Here is a 25250-nt window from a genome sequence, read left to right as displayed (position 1 = left end):
TCCAAGTAAGCAAAGAGGTTGACATTCAATTTCATCTCTTTGTTATTCCATCTCCAGGTCAAAGTCCATTTACTCCACCTCTTCGATCTGGCTCCTCGTTGAAGACCTCCTCAATGGTGGTTGGAGAGAGAAATTTATCTATAAAAAATAAAAAATTTAAATACTTTTTCTGTCTCTACCCAAATAACTTCTCCTCTGTTACTACTTTTACCTCAACCCTTTATGTTTTATATTTCTCCAATCCATATCTATGTCCTTAACTGTATCAAAGACTCAAAAACCAAAAACTATATAGGGAGAAAAGATTACTTCATCAACCAAACTAGGAGAAAAGATTCGAACTTCATCGTTGCCGTCAAAGGAGGATGGGAATATCCCATCAAGCTCCTATGAGTTAATTTCTTCTGTTTGTTTTCTCTCTTCTTGGCCTCAACATGCTGATTAGGTGCTTTCTCACATTTTCCTTGTTCATCGTTTTCATTCTTTTCGCTCTATCCAATATCTTCATCTTATATATCAACAATAATATAAATGCATTAATATTTAATGACCATCCTAGTTGCTAATCCAAGAGGAAACAAGATTGGCAATTGAACTTTGTGGATTTAAAAAAAAAAAGTACTAACCTTTTTTCTCTTTAAACAAAAGAATCAAATATTATCTGAGAACCTTATGAGGAAAAAATATGGTGCTGGATAACCTGTTTCAGAAAAATACACACACACACACTTTTCTTGAACTCAACATGTGTGCAAACACAAATTCTCATATATAAAACACAATTTTTTATGATTCATAGTTGTATCCATGTAAAAGAACTTCACACATACAACTTTTGCTTTGCAATTGAAAATCTTAACACTCAAGTCCTAAAGAATTTATTTTTCACTTTTCACTTGGAGAAAGTAAAAAGACCTTTAATCAAATGAAGGCCATACTTCATCCATTCTTTTTGCAGTTTAAAATCACTAATGCATTATGTGCAAATTGAGTTCAAGAACCTGAAAATGTGCATTAATACGTCAAGCAAAACAAAAGCCTAAAAAGAATTCATATTAGCAATGGTTTCTTCTCTCAACTGATGTACTTTTGGCACGATCATAAATTTTCTTGATTTGTCTCTTCTCAATCAGCAAGTCTTTACTATCCTATTGTAAGACCAATAAGTTTCTAAGAAATAGCTGCTTCATTTTCAGGTAAAAATGCCATGTTTATAGTTATATAATTATATCAATAAAAGCCCTAACAAGTCATCAATTGAATTTTTTTTAGCTTTTTATTTCACTGTGAACATGTTGACTATTGGCTCCGTAGGGTGTGGCAAGTGCATCAAATATGATTGAAATTCCTTTCAAGTAGCCTCAGATATTACATGCGTTTTTATGCTGTTTTAATTCAATAGCAATATAATTTTGTAGAGAGTACATGCCTGTAACATTCTAGAATTGGAATCTCCAGACTATCACTGCTATGGCGTATCTAGCATATAAGGTTGGAGGTCTGTATTTCCTTAACCTCTTCAGAAATATTGGTTTTCAAAACTTTATCAAGATATTTCTATATTGCTATTGCATACTTCTTCCTATATGCTTTGTATTGACACCTTTTGCCTCAACCCCCAAGGTAACTGTGTTAAAACAATATTCATCAGGTGGTCCGCTACCAGACCCTTGAAGATAGTGGAGAGCCTATTAATTAGACAATTGAATTCATTATTGGACTTAGGCACTNTTCTTCTTTTTTTTTGGGGGGGGGGGGGGGGGGGGGGGGGGGGGGGGGGGGGTGTGGAATGGGCTAGAAAAACATATTATCTACTGCATTACATTGGAAAAAGAAATGGAGCTTATTCTAAGCATATCTTCTTTGCGAAGTTCAGGTTCAAATGAAAGGTCAATACTTTTGTGCATATCAACTATATTGATAATTGATGGGCCATCTAAATCGTCCATGACAAATATTAAGAACTTAGAAATAGAAAAGGAGAATCAAGGAGTTCTTTTTTTTTTTTTTTTAATTGTGAAGAAAAAACCTTGTTGCTAATGAAAATGATTCATTCAAGACCAGTAACACTTACTAGCTTGGTCATTTCTCTATATCAAGTTAAACAGAAACTTTCTGGCCAATTTCAAGAATCATTGAGTGTAACCAATTTCTTAAGCAACGGTTACCTTTCCTACAAGCCAAAAGGTGAAATAAGAAATAATGCACACTTAACTCTAAAAGATTTGAAAAGCACAGTCAGTGACTTACCATACAACATGTTAAGTCCCCATGACAAGGATCTGCAGCAGCTGCTATGGTATGTAAAGCAAGGTCTAGCAGGGAAAATCTTTTGGCAAACTCTTGAAATATTATGTCTTGACCAGGCATAACAAATCCGATAGCTCTATATTATGCGTAATCAAATTCATTACTTCTTAACTTATTGAGAAAATTTGAATCATTAATTTGAAACTTAAAAATGTTTAGTTGTGCCCAAAAAAAAAAAAAAAAACATAACACACTATAACAAAAGTTTTGAAGAATACAGCCCACTTCAGAAAAGAATATATTTATAAAAATAGAGTGATAAGAAATACTTTTAAAAATGGTTCTATTTTTAAGGATTAAAATTAGTGGTTAGAAGTGGATAGATATAGTTATAAATTTTAGAAAATAAATGATATATTGTACCACATTACAAAATAATTATATATTCTTTTTTTGCATAACAAATAATTATTATATATTTGCACACAATGCGTGAGTCTGTGACTAATTTTCCATCAAAGAAGTGACAATTTTTGTAAGAAATATTTTCCAAATATTTGTAACTCATAATGTCCAAATATGCGTTTCAGAATATGAAACAGCTCAAGGCTGAAACAGAAGCGGGGGCAATTACAATTCTTACTGGGCAATTACAATATCCAAGCATTCACAACATAACAAAAACATCAATAACACAAGCTGAAACACTTCATTCATGTATATATGTCAAGAAACAGACCAAGTACTCATTGTGTACATTAAAAACAATACCATTCAAATTCACCAAAGAAAAAACAGGAGTTGTAGTACTTACAAGTGAATATCTGAGGAGGCTCACGTTTTTCTGCTTCTAAGAAAATATCTGAGTTGCAGAGAGAATATCTAAGATGAATGGTAATACATAATTACATTTATACTACTGAGCAGAGGAGAAAATAAGAATGAAAGGCGGGAAAGAGAGAAACAAATCAAACAAACTAACAAACATTATAACCTACCAATAAGATTACAACACGTGGAGTCCGTTACCAACAAACTGAGCTAGGTGCATGTGCTTTACATGTGCCTCACTTAAGCCTAAAACACGACAACGTTTTCAGCTTCTTTCTTAAATCTTTTCTACAAAACGCCACCGTTCTTTTAAATGATGTCAACCTCTGCGTTTGCTTCACGGTGTCGTTTTGGTTCTTCGCTTCTTTCTTCTTCACTTCTTACAGTGTTGGAAACCTCGTAAGGCAGGAGTTCAGAGTCATTAGGGACCGATAATGACAGATTCAAATCACCAGATTTAAACTCGTTCTTTGTTTTTTCCATTGAAAGCCCCAAAACTCCTTCACTGTTGGAAATCTCATGATAAATATTTGAGCCACAAGAAGTTAGTGTCATAAGTTACCAGATTTCTCAGGGCAACATATGCATTCTACATGAACCCCCCACCTTTCTATGATAAGGGGAACTGCGCTTGTCAAATGCCTGCCCCTGAATTTCGTGAAACATATTATAACCATAGGAGAGTAAGGGGTACTAATCCAATAATCTACTTGATGTTAATGGATCCAATGACCAACAATTCTTTGCACACACTCTTCTTATAGATTGTGGAAGTCTTGGAATTTCTTGAAACTTCTTGCAACTGATTATTTCAAGTACCACTAATCTAGTAAAACTACTAATGTGTTTGGGGATGGTAACAATATTCGTTTGGGATAGATATAGATACTTCAATACAAGGAAGTATTCAGGCTTCAAAAAAAAAAAAAAAAACTCTAATTCAGTTATATTTTCACAATTGATGAGATAAAATGCTTCCAACCTTGAAAACCCGTACCAAAAAGAACAATTAAGAGAATTGCTTGCAAATATTGATGGGGTCGTAGGAAAAATTGATTCCTCAGGCAATTGCAATTTATAAATAACATATGGAAGATGACTAAGATTTGGGCAATCATATAGGTATAACGTCCTAAGTGCAATGAGATATCCGATTGATGAGGGTAACCCTCTAATACCACTCCTTGACAATTCTAAAACCCTCTTAACATTTCATAATTGGATGAATATTGGGGAACTTCTCAAGGCTTGAGCAGCCCTCAAGATTAAAATATTTATTATTTAAGAGATTTCAACACCAGCTTACTTGGAAGAATTTGAAGTTTCTCGTAGTAGTGTGTGAGGTGCCATTCGCTTCTTGGAAATCCAAAAGATCATCAACCTCAACCAATTTTACAATAAGATCAGATTCCTTATAGTCGCTCAGGCTCAACCAAAGTTTTACAATAAGAAAGGTCCACTTCCTCTAAGTTTGGAGCACAAAAGTTAGGTAAATTTGTAATGGAATCACATTCACTGAAATTGATACGTTTCAAATTTTCAAACCATAACTCCTGTACAAGGTGAAAATAATTAGTATAAATCTTGAATAGATTTTAAAAAAAAATTCAAGAAAATCATAATTTAGAGATACTAGTAATCATACCTGCTTGAATAGCTTCTCTAATCTAATGTGACTATGTGGCATTCCAAATGCAACAAGTTGCTGAGGACAATATTTTGATGGCAAGGAAAAATGATATCTAGGCCATTCAAGCAACCTTAAATCATTGGGGAGAAATTTAAGTTCTTCACAAATGTGTACATTATGAACTATGAGAAATTTGAGATTTTCCATCCTTTTGAAAGCTTTAGCATGTAGTTGCATTGTTATTGGATTAGGAGAATGCAACATTATACCTTGGATCTTGCGGGATCCCTAATAAGATAACGCATTAAATGAATGATACCCACAATAGAATTATCCATAAGTATAATCATCATGAAATTTTAATAAAAGATGATATTGATAAACTTATTTTGTCTACTGAGTTAAAAAGGAAAAAAAAAAAATCAAAGAAAAAAGTTCATTACATCTACCTAGTGGGAAAAAGAATTTAAAATTTTGAAGAGAAAGAACTTATACCTTACTTCTAGTTAACACTTCAAGGGCATCCTTATAATACCATAACCTGCAACGTTTTCCTAGGATTTCAGGTGATTCTTGCCAAACAACTTCCTTACCATTTGTTGTATCAAATCATGCATTGATAGTGTGTCATTTTGATTAACAATTATGAGAGATTTATTGTTGGAGCATTTTAATATTAAATAATTAAAATGAATAAATGTTATAACATAAATGTAAAGATGTGAGATTAAATATGGAAAATAAGGAGTTAGTGAAAATGTTTAATCCCACATTGAAAAGGAGTGAGGCTTTTTTATAATTTTTAATTGTGGTGATTAATGGGCTAAAATGAATTGTCTCAGATATTGGGCTAGATACGTACACAAGGGGGAGGAGAAGAGTGGAGGTATCAAAATTGAAAATGAATCATCCTACTTGACAACCCATTTAGAGTAATTACCATATTCGTTGGTGAGTAAATGGGGCGAATTAATACTCCATTTTTATTATGGAAAAATAAAGAGCCATTAACCCACTTAATGGACTATCCATTTGGGCCTTTTCATTCTTCAGAAACTCCTTATCTCACCATTAATTATGTAACTCCAGCCCATCAGATTAATATCTAACAATTAATCTTGTAACACCCACTACATCAATATAATGAACCTAATTAATCAAATTAATTTGGGTAGTAATTTCGTGAGGCCCATTGAGTCTATAAATAGGCTCATTCAGACTCAATCCAAGTTACTACAATACACCAAAAAAAAAAAAAAAAAAAAAGAGATTGTTGGTAAGGAAGGGTGTTCTTTCTGTTCTTTCTGGTGAAGCTTTGGGCCTGAACACTTTGTGCAGAGGTTGTTCTAGCCGTACGACACTTGTTGGGTTGTTGTATCTTGGGGGAGACAAGTCAGAGACGGTTTGCACCGGTTACAAAGTTTAGCCAACCAAGGGCTTGAAGAGAGAGAAAAAGAAAGAAACCTGACTCAATAATGTACTTGATGATAGTGGATCCAATGACCAACAATTCTTTGCACACACTCTTCTTATAGATTGTGGAAGTCGTGGAATTTTTTGAAGCTTCTTGCAACTGATTATTTCAAGTACCACTAATCTAGTAAAACTACTAATGTATTCGAGGATGTTAACAATATTCGTTTGGGATAGATATAGATATTTCAATACGGGGAAGAATTCCAGCTTCAAAAAAAACTCCAATTCAGTTATATTTTCACAGTTGATGAGATTCAATGCTTCCGACCTTGAAAACCCATACCCAAAAGAACAATTAGGAGAATTTCTTGTCCATATCGATGGTGTTGTTGGAAAGACAAATTCCTCAAGCAATTGAAATTTATAAATAATATCTAGAAGATCACTAAGGTTTGGGCAATTATATCGGTATAACGTCCTAAGTGCAATGAGATATCCGATTGATGAGAGTAACCCTATAATACCACTCCTTGACAATTCTAAAACCTCTAAACATTTCATAATTGGATGAATATTGGGGAACTTCTCAAGGCTTGAGCGGCCCTCAAGATTAAAATATTTAAGAGATTTCAACATCAGCTTTGCTAGGAAGAATTTAAAGTTTCTCATAGTGTGTGAGGTGCCATTCTTTAAACTTATAAAGAAATCCAAAAGACTTATGAACCTCAACCAAATTTTTACAATAAGAAAGGTCCACTTCCTCTAAGTTTGGAGCACAAAAGTTAGGTAAATTTGTAATGGAATCACATTACTAAAATTGATATGTTTCAAATTTTCAAACCATAACTCCTGTACAAGGTGAAAAAAAATCAATATAAATCTTGAACAGATTTCAAAATAAAATTTAACAAAATCATAATTTAGAGATACTAGTAATCATACCTGCTTGAATAGCTTCTATAATCTAATGTGACTATATGGCATTCCAAATGCAACAAGTTGCTCAGGAGAAAATTTTGATGGCAAGGAAAAATGATATCCGGGTCATTCAAGCAACCTTAAACTATTGGGGAGAAATTTAAGTTATTCACAAATGTGTACATTATGAACTATGAGAAATTTGAGATTTTCCATCCTTTTGAAAGTTTTAGCATGTAGTTGCACCATTATTGGGGCTTTGGAGAATGCAACACTATACCTCAAATTTTGCAAGATCCTTAATAGGATAAAGCATTAAATGATGATAGACACAATAGAGTTTTCCATAAGTATAATCATCATGAAATATATATATATATATATATATATATAAATATAATAGGCAAAGTTTAGAGAAAGTCCAATTAGAATTTCAAATTAAAGTCTAATTTTGCACCATGTATCCTAAATTATTTATTTTTAAAGAGAGTTTTATTTCTTAATTTTAGAATTAAATGTGAGACAACATCATAAATATTCATCCAAGTGAGTTATTGAGTACAAAAATTAAAAAGTCTATAATAAATGAATCGTAAAAAAAAATTGTTTCACAATAACAAAAATTAAGAACTAATAAAAGAAAATAAACACAGATAGTTTACATTTTATACCTAAGAATATTCTTACAATAATTTTTTAAGAGTCAACAAAATATGTATGTGAAGCTCCCTCCTGGAGACTTGAATCTCAGCTCTTGTCCTCCACACCTCACAAGCATTTATGCTTGTATAGTGATTACCCCACTAAGGGTGCGTGATGGTAAGAGTTAACAAAATATAAGAATGTCTACCAATAGTTTTAAATTATATATATATAAATTATATTATACATTTTTTTTTTATATCTTTAAGTATATTTATGCAAATACATGGGATTACAAGCTAATATATATTAATAACTAAAGTTGAGAGAAAATTCAATTAGATTTCAAATTGAATTTAATTAGAGTCTACTTTTATGCCATGTATCTCATCTAATCTAAAATTTTAAATTTTTGTGACAAGTAAGTTAATTTAGTGTAAAAATTGGATTTCAATTAGAGTTTAATTTTGTGACACGTGTCTCATCTAATCTAATTTTTTTTTTTTAAGTGAGTCAATTCAGTATAAAAAATGAGGAGTCTAATATAAATAAACCTAGATTATATATATTTATATATATATAAAAATATAAAACCAAAGCTTAGAGAAAATTTGATTAGAATTATGAAAGTTCAAATAGCCCACATTTGTGAGAAGGCTTTTTAGTGCTTTGGGAAGCAGTTAGAAACGGACCAATGGTTATTGGTTGATACTATGAGTTATAGTGGAATCCAGTAAGCTAGAAAAGACAAAGGTTCGGCGTAATCTCGTTGGAGCAAGAAGCTTGGAGGGCTTAGGTACATTGGGTAGATTAGGCTTAGAGGGTCTATTATTGTTNTCAATATGTTCCCCCCCCCCCCCCCCAAAAAAAAAACCTATATTTTATTATAATTTTTTTGAGTGCCATCACTCCCTAACACATTAAATCTCATTTGTTTTGTTTTTTCTTTTCTTTTTTCTATTTAACATTTTGAGTCTAATTCATACATTGACAAACAATTTCAAACTTAACAACAATAACAATGAAAACTTAGTCCCAAATAATAAAAATCTGCAAGAGAAAATTGTTTTTATTAAATATTCACTATTTGAACTCAACAACTAGAGCTCACCAAATAGGAGAGGAAAAAAAAAAGGAGAAACATTGTTCTAGACAGTTTTTTGTTATTATCAACTACTAGTGTGTAACCCTGTGCATATGCACAGGTACATTTAAAAATAATCACAATTACATATATATGTGAATTCAAATTAAACTCAGTATAAGAATTACAACTTACATATTTTTTAAACCATGAATTTCTAAAATATATAAAATTGAATCTAGACTCTTTAGTTTTTGCATCAATAATTCATTTGTCACAAAAATTAAAAAATTAGATGAGACATATGGCGCAAAATTGAATCTCAATTAAAATTCAATTTAGAATCTAATTGAATTTAGACTTTTTCTATTTTTGCACCTAATAATTCACTTGACACATACATTTAAAAATTAGATGAGACATATGGCGCAAAATTATACTCAAATTTAGAATTTAATTAGATTTTTTCTCAGTTTTAGCTATTAATATATATATATATATTGGTTTTAGCTCCTTGATTAATTGTTTAATTTTTTATTCTTTTATTTTGTGTAAGGGGGGCAACTTTTCTTTTTTTGGGTCTAATATTTAAACCTTTTTTTTTTTTTTTGGGTTGGAACTGTACCTCATTTATTGTAAAAATCCTTGGTTTGTATTTTGTGAAATCTATATAAACCGCTCCAATTTTATCTTAAAAATCATGAGACTAATGATGAGATATACATACTCATTCTTGTAATGCTGTCCAAACAAACTACCAACTTCACATAGAGCTATCCTCCATCTTGACACCTTGCACATTTTATCTTTGAAATTTTCTTCATGTTTAGCCAATGCTACTCCAAACTCTCTCTTGTTTAGATACTTCCAAAGGACTCACTTTGTAAAACACCGGTAAAACCAACTGGCCATTTTTCCTACACTCAATAATCCTAACAAGTTCATCCAAGCACCAAGTAGAAGATACCTAGTTTTTAGAGAATATAATAATTGAAATCATTGACAACTCAATGGCACTGAGAACCTCTACTAAAACTTCCTCTCCTCTTTGGAGGTTATCATTGATGAAGGTATTAAAACCCTTTTCACATAAAGCTTGATATAAATGGTCTATAAAACCATTGCTGGTATCTTCACCTCTCAAATTTAAGAAGACATCATATTTCCATTGGGGAGTGAAAGAAGAAAAGGAGGTTTCTTTATTGGTTGGGAAAGCCATTATGGTCTATGAGGAGAAGGGTGAGAAGATCAGAAAAGAGGAGGAGGAGAGATGGGTTTCACTGTTTCAGTATGAGGCAGACAAGGATTGCAAGCCAGGGAAGATATAATGGGAAGCTGATTTGTCTCCACTCAAATCTGTCCAATGTAGACTAAACAAGCATTCACGTTGGAAAACACGTAGATGGAAGCAACTCCTTGTAGTGGTCACAGTTGGCTCCTCTGCTTTGCTATTGTCAATATATATTATAAGTAGCACAGGAAACAACGGTGTGACAGTAACGTTTAGCCTTCATTACATGAAAAAACCCAATAAACATCACTACATGATCGCATCTACAACTGCAAAACCAATGCAAATTAATTTGATACACACCCCCGTCCAATTCGGTCACTCTAAAAATCCATGTCCACTTTGAAGCCCCAATTAGCATCTTTGCCCGTAAAGCTAAAAACATTGGAAAGGAAAAAATGGAGCTCAGAAAGGAAAATCCCCAATTAGCATCTCTACCCGGAAAGCATTTTAGAGCTAGCGAGCATTGAACAGCTACTATCAGTCTCTCTCTTCTCTCCTGATTGTTTGTCAATCAATTATAAAGATAAAGAATATACATCAAACTCATTCATCAACAATAAAAATTTTAAAGGACAATTATCATGGAATAAAGATGATATCCAAGGATGCAAAGCCGTAGAGTCTTGAGGAGAATTAGGTGGGAGCGGCCTGTGCAAGGGTGGAAGAAATTGAATGCTGATGGGGCATGCAGTGAGCTTCATGGCATGGCTGGTTGTGGGGGAGTGGTGAGAAATGAGGATGGGCAGTGGGTAGTTGGTTTTAGTAAGCGGATTGGAGTCACCAACAGCTTTGCTGCTGAGTTGGGTCTCAAACTGTGCTGCGATTTGAATATTCATTGTCTTGTAGTTGAGATGGATGCCAAGGCTATTGTTGATGTGTTACGAAATGCAGATTATGCTAACAACATTATATCACCTATTTTGGAGGATTGCAGGCAGCTGCTTACACACTTCCATCAAGTTCATATTAACCATTGTTTCTACCAAGCCAACCAATGTGTTGATGGTTTAGCTAGGATGAGTTATAGGATGTCTACTGATTTTCTTATTTATGATAGTCCGCCTATGGACATTTTGGATGTTTTTGAGGGTGACCTCAATGGGATGTATTTTAACAGGATATGTCCTGAATCTTGTTCTGGTGTTTAGTTTTTAATATTATCGCTCTTTCATCGAAAAAAAAAAAAAAAAAAAAAATGATATCTGCTTTACCCTTATATTTTGAAATGTAAGATTGGTGTTTAGTTTTTAATATTATCGCTCTTTCATCGAAAAAAAAAAAAAAAAAAAAAGATGATATCTACTTTACCCTTATATTTTGAAATGTAAGAATCAACAATGCAATTTTTGCATAATTTAGTACATATGAGAGGGAAAAGTCCCAAAAATGGGGAGGGGGTGCCCAAAAGAGGAAACATGATACACAACAATCAAATACTTAATAATAATCCCGAGTCCCCCAAGGGTCATGTAAATGGCATGCTAAACATTACACTTCCAAATGAAGGGTCATAGATTGGTTTATGAAAGAAATCTAAAGTATATCTTCATATCAGAATTGAGATGAAACTGAAATAATCTACACCACCATCGAGCTAAAAATCAGAAAAGAAACTTGTTTGAACTGATAAAATCAGTTCTTTTACTTGCATTTTTTTCCCCTTATCTTGATACCTGAAACATTGAAACATTAAAATGAAACACTCACATAGATCCCATTCAGTAAGGCAGGGCCATCCTGGTCTTACTAATAAAAAGTTGATCCGTAATAAATGTGCAAAGGATATAGAAGAGATAAATGGCCCATATAGCATTTGAAAGACAACGTATAAAGATCATCTGAAAGATGATGACAAAATCAGTCATTTATGGGGATCAATTACAATGTCCATAATCCAAACAAACATTAAGAAAAATTTGAGAGCAATTCAAATGCAATGTAAAACACAATAACCTGAAATCCAAATTATAAAGCCTGTGCTACTTAAAATTATTGCACAATCAAATGCTAAATCTTGGTGTGTACTTTTGGTTTGCTTTTAATTCAGTCACAAATGCATCTTTATTAGCTAGCCTTGAGCACCGTATCTCAACATAAGAACACCTAAGCCAGCCAAATTGATTGAGCTAGTGGCTAGGAAGAACCCCTCATATGGGCATTTGTTTAGCGTTTTCTACAGCCAAAGCAATACTAGGATGTACAAAGCATTTAAACTGCAGCCCACCCCTGCACCCTATATAATAACAAGAACATATGATTATTCAAGAAAACCTTCTTTTTCTCAAAACCAGATATAGTTTTAAACATATCTTCAAATGAATTGATTTTAAAACATTCCTATTGAAATAATTTTAAAGAAGATACCCAAGGAACATTTAAGCAAGATAAATGTAATAGATGTGTCTTGACTCTTGAACCCTCTATCTATATATTTATTAAAGTTAAAAGATGGAAGCTTGCAATTAAATGATGCACATTCTACTCTGGAATTTTTTTTTTTTTTTTTAAATTAAAAAATCATACAAAAATAACTACACAGTTCATGACAACACATTTGACAGTCAAAGCACTTACATGATCTCAAAAAACTGCCCATTTTTCCCCAAAACACTTACTGAAGAAACTGCCCCCAACATATGGGTTTCCAATTACGAAAAATCTGATGGAGTTAATCCCATATCTTTTCATATTCATACACCTCATGTAATATATACAATCGTACAAAGCATCCAAAAATAATTATATTTACCAAATTCTCTAAAGGTTTTACACCATTGTATGGACATATCATGAAAAGATAGAAAGATCCATACCTTCAATATCTGATCATGTGTAATACTGCCAAGAAAAATGCTGAAAAGTACATCTGGTGGTTTAACTGGAGTGTCCACTTCCCATGTGTTTGCTGCGTCCCTACAAATAGCAGAGAGGAAAGCACTATGACTTTGGACTTAAAAAGCTAGCATTAAAACTTACTGATTGTCTTGTTTTCCAATGGAAACCGCTTGACTTGAAACTACTTAAAAGAATTTAATTTAAAGCTTTAGAGAATGGTCCAATAAATGCAAACAGAAGATCCTATAGAATGGAAGGATCATTTTAAGCACATAAACATAAAAACTTAAGGAATAAAGGAGTTTTATCAGTAGCCAGTAGGTATAGTTGTTATCCCAACAATGATGAAGTTGTGGCCTTTCCGTCTTTACTAATTCAAATATTCTTGATTAACAAGGAAAGAAACAAGCAAATAAAAACATATTTTATGTTATGTTCATAGAAATAACTCCTCAACCAATCAAATACGAATTATATTCTTACAGAGATCCCAAACAAAGGCATTTAGGAGGCCCAACAACTTAATATTTGGCCAGCATGTATCAAATGACCAGCTAACAGTAAATTTTCATAGGCTTGAAATGTAAGATGCTAAAATACCAATCATTCACAAAATCTTGGTATTCAAGAGGTACCATAGCGCTCCAACGCCTTTTATGGTGTCTGGTCATGAAGGTTCAAACCCCACCAGCCCCACTCCCCCAATTTACCTAGGGAAAATGAAAAAAGAAAGAAAAAGCCCATCTCAAACAATTTTGTACCTGGCTTTTGTGATTTAAAAAGCACTTATTTTTCAAAAATCGCCCCCCCCCCCCTCCCCCCCCCCCCCCCCCCCTCAACTTATTAAAGACACATCTTTGGGCCCAGTTTTTAGAAGAAACACTTCTTTAACACCACCTAATGCAATGAGAATGGACCATTAGTGCAAAAAAGCTTGCCTTGATCATACACACACTTGGAAAATGTCGAAATGCTTTATACACTGATTATGGAAATCAACATATCTAAATCTAAATGTATATCAATGTCAAATAAATATGACCATGAAACATATTGTAATACATATTAATGAACATCAAATAAACTAAATAAATGAATAAACCAATCTACGGCTCCACATTCTAATTGAATATTTTAAAATACATACAGAAAATAAACTTGAATAATAGTTTTAATGGTCTAGAACTTGGAACATCCAAAATTTTGAATAGACTCAGTAATCCCAATTATTCTCAACAGCAAATACCTTCCTTGTGAAGCTCCTCCCAAATTTGCAGCAATTTTAGAACCTCCAAAATTTAGTTTTGGTGTTTGAGTATTCTTATGAAAATTTTTATGCCCAATTCTTTTTTAGTGCAAATCACTCAGTACTAAACAAAACCAAAATCTCAGCAAACACCTTTCTGTGTTTTCCCATGAAAACTAACCAAAGATCGTCATTTAGATTAACAATCAATTTACTGTCTTATCCTGTGATCCAAAAACTCTATTAACTTTTTAGAACCTTAAGAATAAGGTGCACTTCAAAAGATGCCTTTTTAAAAGTAACTAATTGTATCACCTACCTTTTAGCTATAGAAAAGTACATCTTGATGACCTTGACAAAGGATCTTGTCCTTTAAAGGCTGCTCCACATTCCTAGACAAACAGACAAATGAAGATTTAAAACAATTAATTTGTATAAAAAATAATTAAATCCCTAAAGCATAAGTGATAGAAAATACCATAGCAAAGGAGTTTACCCTTTACCTCTCTTGCAATATGACTCCTTAGCTCTTGAAGCAGAATCTAGGAACCAAAATGGGGAAATTGGTATAAGAGATTTTCAAAGGGTAAATTGGTATAAGAGATTTTCAATGAAAAGAAGAGAGTTCAATACTAGTGAATTATTATGAAAAGATTGCAATTTATCTCATCAACCATGTTCTGATCCTCCCATCCCAGAATATTCACCAAAATATCGATCACTAAAGATGTAGATCCACAAAATAATAATAAAAATTAAAAAAAATTTTGGTTTAACTCAGGGGTTTGGATGAAAAATTAAATTTATTCACGAAATAAATTATGTTAAGAATCAAACTAAATTGATCAATTATGGCTACCATCAAAATCATAGAAATGGACCTCCCCACTGCCCCCTACCCCCTAAAAAACAAAATTACAACATGACTCTATACAGTAACAAAAAATTTTCTCTTTACAAACTCATTGGCCTTAATGCTTCCTCATACTTGACATTGCTGTAGAATACACAAGCATTTATGTTAAGCATACCATGATAAACCATTGCAAACGTAGCAAGTTTGCTTATGGTGCTTCAAAAACTTCTGCCCTTCAACTTATTTTTACATCAGAGAACTACTTAGTACCAGTTATATACCTTGGATTTTATTACACAATATGACTTAACTTGTTGCTATAGCCTCTTTGAGAAAGGATAATCAAAGAACAAGTGGCCCTTTCTGAAGCCATAGTTTAGTGCCAATTTGATTTTCACTTTTCTTGACAACAAGTTCAATGCATTCTTGTCCGGTTGTCATTTACCTTTCAATAAAATAATGAAACAATCTAAGTAATATTATTTAGTGAATCAATTAAAATAAAGAAACATCTATGACAATAAACAATATCAAAATTTAAAACAAACAAGAAAAGTAGAAGTAATCAAACAAAATTATCTTTTGTAAAAGTTAACAATCAAAACTTAATAATTGGTGCAATGAGTTGCATAGGTCAGAAACATCTTAGCAAGTTGATTCAATATTCTGAAGAAGCATTTCATCAAACAACTTGTGTGCTTGATTTAAATTTCAATTTAAAACAATCATCAAACATAGTCGTTATTTGGTAAAACTGAAACACAAATTTATTAGAAAGTTTCAAATTCAAAGTATACATGTTTTCCAAAAAGGAATTGGAAGAAGAAAGATATTGTAAATCTTTCAATACCTTGGAGCCCAGGGATTTACAATGATAAAAAAGATGGGTGGCAAGAGAGCAGGGTATTACATAGAAGACACGTAACACATATCTAGATAACCCCATTTTAACAGCTTGTCTCAAGTGGAGAGTCTAATCCTCAAAGGAAGGCAGTAACTAATGGAATGTTAAGAATACCGGATCAATTTCCTCAACTTCACTTCGGAAAATTTTCTCCCAAGCTGATTTGAAAGAGAACTACAGAGTTCAGTAGATTGAATAAAGTTTAGCATCTTCTTCTAAATGTGATAAATACTACCTCCTACTCCCAACATGGTTGACTTACAAGTTGACTTATGGCTCACTTAACTTCTATATTTATCTTGACTTTGAACTCTTTTTTTCTTTTTTTTCCCAGTTGAAAAGTGACAATACTCACATTCAACATAGATAACAAATGTAAAATTAAAATCATTATAAAGTCCACCACATTTGAATTTTAAGAAATGCATTTTGAAGAACAAAAGCAAATTTTGAATATCTAAGGATAACAAGAAAAGATATAACCTCAACCTCAACGTGATTTTGTCTGAATTGAAATAAATACTCATCCTACTGTGTAAAAGATACAAAATCTATGAGCAATTCCAATATCCTCCTAGTTCTCAATACTGCTTGCATTTAGCAAATACAAGAAATTTAAGTAACATATATTTGGGAAATGTAACAAATATTGTTTCTCTATAACTTAAACTAGAGAGAGAGAGAGAGAGGGATCTCACTTGATTCAATAATCTGCTTGATGTTTTTGGATCCAACCCTATGTTCCTTGCATCCACCATTCCCATTGATTGTGGAAGCCTTGGAATTTCTCGAAGCTGCTTGCAGTTTTCAATGTCAAGAAGTTCTAATCTAGGGGATCTACTAATGCTTTTTGAGAGAGTAACAATATTGGAGTCACCTAGAAATAGAAATTCCAATACTTGGAAGTTATCGGGCTTCATGAATTCAATTATATTTTTATCACAGCCAACGAGTTCCAGACTAATCACGCTGAGAAACCTATATCCCTAAAACTGACTAAAGGAACTGTGTGCTAATAGGGTCCACTACTCATTAGCATCTTGTGACTTCGCTTGCTTCACCCATTGTTCCACTACTGTTCCACTTGCTTCTAGTTTACACTTATCTCTGCACATAAAAGTGTGGAAGCGAATTCAGTCATGTCACACAATTATGGAAAATTGAATGAGGATAGAAAGGAAGGATGTTACCACCACAAGCTTTTAAAAGCTGTTGGACTGGGAACTACTAGCATTGTTGCATAATCTCTATCAATCAAAGTGATTTTTTTTTTCAATGGAGTTCCAAAACTGGCTGCTCAAAAAGTTAAAGTAGGGATCAGCTTAAGTGCCAATTTCACTGACTAATAAAAATTTGCTGTGGATATAGATTTAAATTCCTTATATCTTATAGAAAAGAAAGTGAAACTAGATATTCAACCTTTGATATCATTAGTTTTCTAATATGTCATCTGAATAGATGATTTTAATTCTTTTGCTGACAATTATCTAAGGTTTAAGACATTCTTTTTCCCCTATCTACTAATAATAATAATAATAATAATAATATTTATTATTATTATTATTATTATTTTAAAAAAAGGTGAATAGTAATAGGAAACTTGAAAGATGCAAAGGGCGAAAATGAGGAGAATGTGCATATTGCATGTCAATGAGAAGCGCAGAGTTGATGTGGTATACCTCAAGCACAATTTTGGAAGGACTTCCCTTGAAAGAAAGCATGGAGGAAGAAACTCTTATTTGGTTCAGAATAACAGAAAATCAGAAATGCTTTTGATGATTAACAGGAATTTATATAAAAATAAATACAAAGAATACAAATACATACTATTCTCAATTTTCATAGGTCAGGTATTTTTATGGGCTCCCTAGTATGTCAGGCTAGCTTCATACTAGTAAATCATATGCCCTTCATTCTAGTTGGCTTATAGAAAAATATGTGTGAGAGAGAGACAGAGAGACAGAGAGAGACAGAAAGAGAGACAAAATCTTATGACTATTTGGGGTTCAAGTACATGGTGAAAGAAAAAAAATTAATTTCCATTACCAGTATTACATAAACAGCAATTAATTCACTCTGTATTCTTGAGCACATTATTGTTCTAGAAAGTTGTATGCTTTTGAAATAAAAGTAAACTTCTATTTATAGGGTAAGATAAATGTACATGTTTATCCATGCCGATGTCCCTGCCAGGAAAACCACATTATTTAATAGCCATAAACAAATTAACAAAGTTGCAATTCCTGGAACAAACAACTAAGGAACCACAATTGATACCCAAATACCTGTGCACTGTATTCCTTTCATGTAACTATGACGGATTCAATATTTACATATTACATAGATTTGAACATCAGAAGTCCTTCGTTCTCTCCCTCCCTTTGTCCTGATTATCTATATTACTGTGTATGTTTGTGCGGTTGTATGCGCATGTGCATATCCACTGGCCTTTATGAGATCAACTTTTACCAATTCATTTCCACAATGTCAAACAATATTTGGATGTGAAAGCTGACTAAGAAAATTTATTTCCTATTAACAAGAAAAGATTCAACTATTCAACTATTCAATTTGACAGTGATAACTCAACTATTCAAGTAACAAAAATATAAAAACTGAAGAGAATCTTATAAATAAAAATTACAAAGCCCAGCAACTTGATTTCTCTATAAATACTCATCCTATGAATGAGCATATAAATTCAGAGAAATAGAGAGAGAGAGAAAGAAAGTAACAAAGGCAGCCAAAGATTTTGATAAAGGAGGCATACCTTGGCATCAAGGTTGTTTTTCAGATGGAACCATATTTCTTCGAAGTTCAATCTTGTCTTTTTTTATGGGGGATACAGACTGGGGTTGGAATCATCATTGCCTTTTTTTTTTTTTTTTTCAATCATGATCAATGATGGAGAAGGGCTTCTCGATCATTTTTTATTTTTTTTGACAAATTCATATACAATTAGATACTTTTTTCCTTGTGATTTTTATAGGTTTTTATTTATTTATTATTGTTATAAGCTAGTATTTATTAAACTTGCCTTCAACCCTCTTGCTAATAGTAAGTATTTTTCCTTCAAAAAATAACTTGGATGAAAAACAAAAAAATCATACATATTATATAATCAAACGTGTATAACCAAAAAAATCATACGTGTAATATGCAATATCCAACACTAAGACAATTTCTACAAAACCCAGATGAGCAAAATACAACACAAAGCCGTGATTAATTGGACTACCAGGGCACTGATTGGCATCAAAAACCGTGACAGTGAAAGTGGAAAACAGAGACAAACCTGAGGATTAAACAATCTCAATTTCCACAAATAATGAAGCATCAAGTTGCACAGAACCCACAAAAATAAATAAATAAAAACAAATGGGTATCCCTGGAAAAATGGAAGAAAGTGGAAAACAGAGACAAACCAACCTGAGGATAGTGGGAGGAAATCCCATAGGAGTGGAGTGGTCTTTGTGGGCATGATGTGTTAAGAAATGATGCCACTTTCTCTTTGAAGAAAGATTCCACTGAGAATCAAAAATCCTTTGGAAACATCTACTGGCTTTTTCTTGTCATTCACGTCAAATACCTAGTAAAGGTTATCAGAATAACAACTTATCTTAATCTAATACATTTGTTGCTCATACCCGATATGATTTTGTACTCATCAAGGTCAAACATGAACCCATCTTAGCTAACCAACATGAGCATAAATTACTTGTGGAGCTTCTAAAAAAAGTCTTGTATAATAAACTGTCTTTTTAATTCAACTGTTCTTCAACACGATTAGGTGACTCCAAATTTTTTAGTTTCATCTCAACAATCATAGCTCAACTTTTATAATAGAATTAAATCCATAATATAGTTGACTAGCCAACATGATCTTGAAATTATGTGCATGGTATCTACTGTGTACCCTCTCTTGTCAAGCATGATCATTAGAGTACTTTTGTTATTGAAAATTAGGCAAACGTAGCATTGTTATGTAATTTACACTGATATAGCCAAATCGACCATCCCTCTATTTTATGAGCTCAAGCTTTGAAGAAAAATATATTGATGAAGAATGGGAATTAGCAAGTGAAAAATAATTCTTATTATTTGTAGTCTGTAGAAAATTATTTTACATCTACAAATAAAGTTCGTAGTTAATTTCCCATGCATAATATCAATAGATTTAATACAATGATACAAGATTGTATGAAATTATTTGAACTACTCGCGTATAAAAGAAACATATAGAAGACAAGGTATATGAAACATGCAGAATACTTCTTATTCAATGAACAACCATAAGCAAGCTTATCTAGAATGCCAGAAAATTCTTTCCATCCAATGTAACACTTTGAAGGAGCACAAGACTTTTTGGACCTGTGAATAGTTAGTAGAAAACAACATTAAGAGAAAAGATCAAAATAAGTAGAAAACTTAATACCAACATTAAGATGGTGAGAAGTTTGGATTTTAACCTTCCATATAGCCAAGCATGTTGTGCTAAATCCTAGCACCAAGAATAATGTCCCTAATCAAATGCAACTCAGAGATGGCCTTACTAATGTCCCATCGTTCTTGTGGCAACTCCATAGAGCATGCCACTCCGACCTTGACCATGGATATCAAACACTCCTTTATTTTATTTGCAAGTCTACCATTGTGATTTCCAAGAACTTCATCAACATTATTTAAAAGTTTTGGATCCACAACTTCCATTACACCGTCAGGTAAGGCCATGCTAGCATAGTTGTGAAGGTTAAGGCCTCCCTCAAACATACTGTTTGTGGGTCTCTTTCCTGTTATCATCTCTAACAATAGAATTCCATAGCTGTACACATCTCCTTTGGTTGACACCTCACTTCCTAGACCGTACTCTGCCATTAAGAATATTTAATATAGATAATGTGTTCACATTATATTTTGGGAGCTCAAAATTATCATTGTAAATATGGGAAAGCATATGTTAACAATTAAAAATTATAGTAAATCATGCTTACCTGGAGGTGTGTACCCAATTGTTCCTCTTATTCCAATCGAACTACTTTCTTTTGAATTGGTAGGTCTTAAAAGAAACTTCGCAAGCCCAAAATCTCCTACATGAGCAACCATATCACAATCGAAAAGAATGTTGCTTGGCTTTAGATCACAGTGAACAACTGGTATGTGGCAATGGTGATGTAGATAATCGATTGCATAAGCAACATCAATGGCAATGTTTGTTCTTTGAAGAATGGTCAAATTTCGTATCTCTACCTGCATGATATTTGTTTCTAGATCCATATGCAACCAATTTTCTAGACTTCCATTTGGCATGAACTCGTAAACTAGAGCCCTAAAATCATCGCCATGAAAATCCAAACTTGAGCAAGAAGTTATGATCTTCACAAGATTTCGGTGACGAATATTTTTCAAGGCTTCACACTCGGAGATGAAGCTCCTGGAAGCTCCTTGACGTTGAATATTTAGTACCTTAATGGCAAAAATTGATCTATCCTCACCAAGGATGCCTTTATATACTGAGCCAAAACTACCAACGCCAATCAAATTTGCTAATGAAAATCCATCAGTTGCTTTAAGGAGCATTTGGTAAGACACTCTCAAAAATGATTGCTTTAAGGAAGATTCTGAAGAGTTATCATTTCTTTTATTTTTACGCCAATAAAATAAGAAAAATGATACTATGGTTATTACCAAAATCACACATGCCATTGAGGTTACCACTTTGAGTGCAAAAGGCCACTTTATTTTCTTCTCTTCTTTTGTTAAGCACCTCGGCAACTTTAGTTCTGATATGCCCCCACATAATCTACTATTTCCGATCAGTGATATTGCCCTAGCATTTGCAAACACTCCTTTTGTTGGAACCTGTCCCTGAAAATCATTGAAGGATAAATTCAATTTCTTCAAAGAGAGTTTCTCCAAGAAATTTGGAATTTGACTAGAGAAGTTGTTCCGAGAAAGATCCATGACTTGAATACCTCTCAAAGAACTCAAGAATGTTGGAATTTCTCCTTGAAATAAATTACCCTCCACATAAAGGTACTCAAGGCTTGTGCAAGAGCCTAGACTACTTGGAATTTTACCAGACAACTTGTTTTCAGATAAGTCCAACATTGCTAAATGGACTAACTTACCGACTTCTGATGGTAGTGATCCTACGAAAAAGTTTTGTGCTAAACTGAGTCTAATTGACAGCATGGAAATTGCAAAGAGTTGCTTTGGAATGGTGCTAGTGAGATTGTTTTGAGAAAGATCTAGCAACAACAAATTTTGACAATTTTCTATACTTTGTGGGATAGTTCCTTGCAATCTGTTATTGTTTAAGAGCAGTTCAGTTAATAATGATAGGTTTCCAAGGGTAATTGGTAACCTTCCTGAGAGTTTGTTGTTAAATAAATGTAATCGTTGTAACTTTTTCAGACTGCTAATATCATCTGGGATTGTCCTTGTAAATTTGTTATCATTCATCAATAAGGTTGTCAGGTTGACCAAATTACCCATCCCTATAGGGATCTCTCCAAAAAGAAGATTTTGGCCAATTGCAAATATGGTAAGCTGGGTTGAAAGATTACCTAAAACATTAGGCAACGTACCTTTGAATTGATTCCCCGAAAGATCTATTTTCTGTAAACTACTACAATTGACTAGAGATTGAAAGAAATTCATTTCATCATCATCATCTCCACTTCCTAAATTAGTTTCACCCATTAATAATACCTCCAAACGGTGCAGGCCTCCAAAATTGACTGAAATTTTTCCCGTAAAATTGTTCAAGTAAACTTCGAAATACTGTAGCTCTGAAGCATTAGATAATGAGGCTGGAAGAGATCCGGTAAATTGGTTTTCATAGATTAGAAACCACTGGAGATGCGGAAGGGTGAGGAATAAGTTTGTAGGAAGACTTCCACTAAGCTCATTTTTATATAGAATAAATTCAGTAATAGACGAGAGATTATATAAAGATGGAGGGATCAAACCAGAGAGTTTATTTCTACCCAGTGCAAGTTCTTCTAAGCTTCGTAATTGACCCAAGGCATCTGGAATGTGTCCTCCCAAGACATTGTCGCCTGCAGATAAAACTTGGAGAGAGCTAAAGTTCCCAATGAAAGGTGGGATTCCTCCCCTGAGATTGTTAGTGCGAAGAGCTAGAAACTGCAGCTTTAATAAAGAAGCAAGCTCCTTTGGGATTGACCCCGAAAGGTTATTTCCACCAACTCTAAGAATCTTGAGGTTGGAGCAATAGGAAAGGTTTGCAGGAATTTCCCCTTGGAAGGAGTTATTAGTCAACCGCAATACTTGCAACCTGAATAGACGGCCGACTTCATCAGGGATTTTGCCTCCAATGGTGTTGTTTGCCAGCACGATTTCCCTAATAAAGCTGAGGTTGCCTATGTATGGAGACAAGGAACCCACCAAACCTCTTGTACTCAGATCTAATACAGTGACTCTTCTATGCTTGCGGCCGCAAGTAACACCTTCCCACTTGCAGAAATGGAGGGAATCATTCCAAGAGCTGAAAACGTTTTCAGGGGCCCGTGTTACTTGTGTCTTGAAGGCCAACAAAGCCTGATGATCAGTCTCATTCCCACCGAAATAAGTGGAGGTGGCAATACTAATACCAAAAACAGAAAGAGTTTGTACATGCAGCAGTACAACCAACAAGAGAAGGATGATTTGGAATTGAATTGAGCACAATAGTCTCAGACTCATTGCTGCAACTGAAGATCCTCTTCCTTGCCTTTTCATGTCCAGTGTGCAAAATCTACGTTGTGCTTCTGCTTGACAAATTATGGAAATATCGGTGCACCTAGGTCTTGACTCTTGATCATGACAAAATAGGCATCAACTGTACAAAGACCAAGACTTCTTTTGTGGTTGCGGTGATATTGCCGTGCAAATTGCTAAAATAGGATACAACATACTGTTGCCCATGTGCCTTTGATTATTGACCTTGAAAGTGAGCAGAATATGTATGTATGTATTATTATTAACTATCTACCGTTTGATTCGGATTCCACATAAAATAAAGACGTAATTATGTATGCTTCGTTTTTCTATTCAAGTTTGGACATAGTAGAGCTTCATGCTATGCTTCCTTTCATTTTTACCGACTGTTTAGACGGAAAGAGATAATTGAAAAGGAGCAAAGCTCGTAGAACTTTCCACCCTAAACAAGATGAAACAATTTATCAGCATAGGATTGATCACATTGACAAATGACAAATGGGGTTTGGGATTTTTTTCGAGGATTCTTATTAAGCACCTCGCTTATATTTCAATTGAAAGATGACATTGCAAATTTCATTCGAGCGAGTTCCAAATTTTTTCAAGAAATTTTATTTGTTTTAATATGTTAAAAAATTATTGTTATTTTTATTCATTGCTTTTAATAAATAAATAAATTGTGGGGGCAGTGAAGAAAGGTCAGATTGTGAGGGTGAAAAAAAGGAAGAAGTGACTCAAATGGAAATTTGCGTTTTGCTTTACATAAAGTAGAATGTAGATTGAGAGCTTTCCAAAGTCTAGCTCAAAAAGTAGAATATTGATTGAGAGTTTTTCAAAGTCTAGCTCAAAGTGTCGGTATAAACAATGATTTCTTGCAATAAACTAATATGAATAAACTAATAGATTGCGTTTTGCTTTACAAAAAGAAGTATCAATAGAATGGGAAAGTAGAATAGATTGAGAAAATTTTTCAAAGTCCAGCTTATTTTTTCAAAGTTTAGCTTAATTTTTTTTTTTTTTTTTGCTGAAAGAAAGAAAATTTTATTGAACCACTGCAGAAATAGGAACCTGGGCAGCCTCACCCAAGATAATATTAACAAAACTTGGAGGGCTAAAACCCATATCAAAAGAACCAAAAAAAGTGCTGGTATTAACAATAATTTCATGCAATAAATAATTATAACTTGCTAAACGTTTACCATAAAGTGCTGGTATGAGCAAAATCACATGCCACTAAACTAATATGAATATTACTCCTTACTCGTACAATGGAAACAGCTAGACCAGTCACTCATTTTTTTTTTTTTAATATATATATATATATTTTAATAAATTTTTGCACCAATGAACCATTCACACTTTCACTGTAGTTGTAGACTTTATAGTGTTTATCCCAAATATTTGATCTTGTCCAATGTTTTTACATTTTCATTTCCCAAGTTAGTACAGGTGCATTTTCAAATAGTAAATTTTGCGTTTGGTAAGGATTTTCCATGTTGCGTTTTCAGCCCCCAAATGTGAAAATTTACGATTTTGCATTGGACTCTTGGAAAAATAATGTAGCAAAAACCCAATAGGCTACCATTGTAAACTTTCTCTTATTTTCTTTAATTACCCTTACATTT

General features: G+C 33.2%; 1 protein-coding gene across 8 annotated transcripts; it reads right to left on the bottom strand.

The window, feature by feature from the left end:
* Positions 1 to 11484: 11484 nt before the first annotated feature.
* On the bottom strand, positions 11485 to 23782 carry LOC112012029 (probable LRR receptor-like serine/threonine-protein kinase At3g47570). Of its 8 annotated transcripts, none has more exons than XM_065759995.1 (9): positions 20898 to 23782; positions 20376 to 20774; positions 17097 to 20277; positions 16605 to 17013; positions 15284 to 15447; positions 14643 to 14688; positions 14466 to 14538; positions 12879 to 12978; positions 11485 to 11738 (listed from the first exon to the last, which is right to left on the bottom strand). In XM_065759995.1, exons 1-2 carry the CDS (start codon positions 23644 to 23646, stop codon positions 20401 to 20403), a joined length of 3123 nt encoding a protein of 1040 aa, XP_065616067.1. In that variant the 5' UTR covers positions 23647 to 23782; the 3' UTR covers positions 11485 to 11738; positions 12879 to 12978; positions 14466 to 14538; positions 14643 to 14688; positions 15284 to 15447; positions 16605 to 17013; positions 17097 to 20277; positions 20376 to 20400. The 8 variants fall into 8 exon arrangements, with proteins under 8 accessions (XP_065616067.1, XP_065616063.1, XP_065616061.1 ...); XM_065759991.1 differs by having other exon boundaries at positions 14650 to 14688; XM_065759989.1 differs by lacking the exon at positions 15284 to 15447 and having other exon boundaries at positions 14650 to 14688; positions 17097 to 17199; positions 17586 to 20277.
* Between the last annotated feature and the right edge of the window lie 1468 nt (positions 23783 to 25250).

Source organism: Quercus suber, unplaced genomic scaffold (assembly GCF_002906115.3).
Source record: "Quercus suber isolate HL8 unplaced genomic scaffold, Cork oak 2.0 scaffold_349, whole genome shotgun sequence".
Taxonomy (NCBI): Eukaryota; Viridiplantae; Streptophyta; class Magnoliopsida; order Fagales; family Fagaceae; genus Quercus; species Quercus suber.
This window is presented reverse-complemented; position numbering and strand designations above follow the sequence as displayed.

Coding starts and splice junctions, on each gene's coding strand:
- LOC112012029 (XM_065759995.1), bottom strand. CDS start 23,646: ATGAAAAGGCAAGGAAGAGGATCTTCAGTTGCAGCAATGAGTCTGAGA. Junction 20,775..20,897: donor AATTGGGTACACACCTCCAG/GTAAGCATGATT, acceptor TCTTAATGGCAG/AGTACGGTCTAGGAAGTGAG.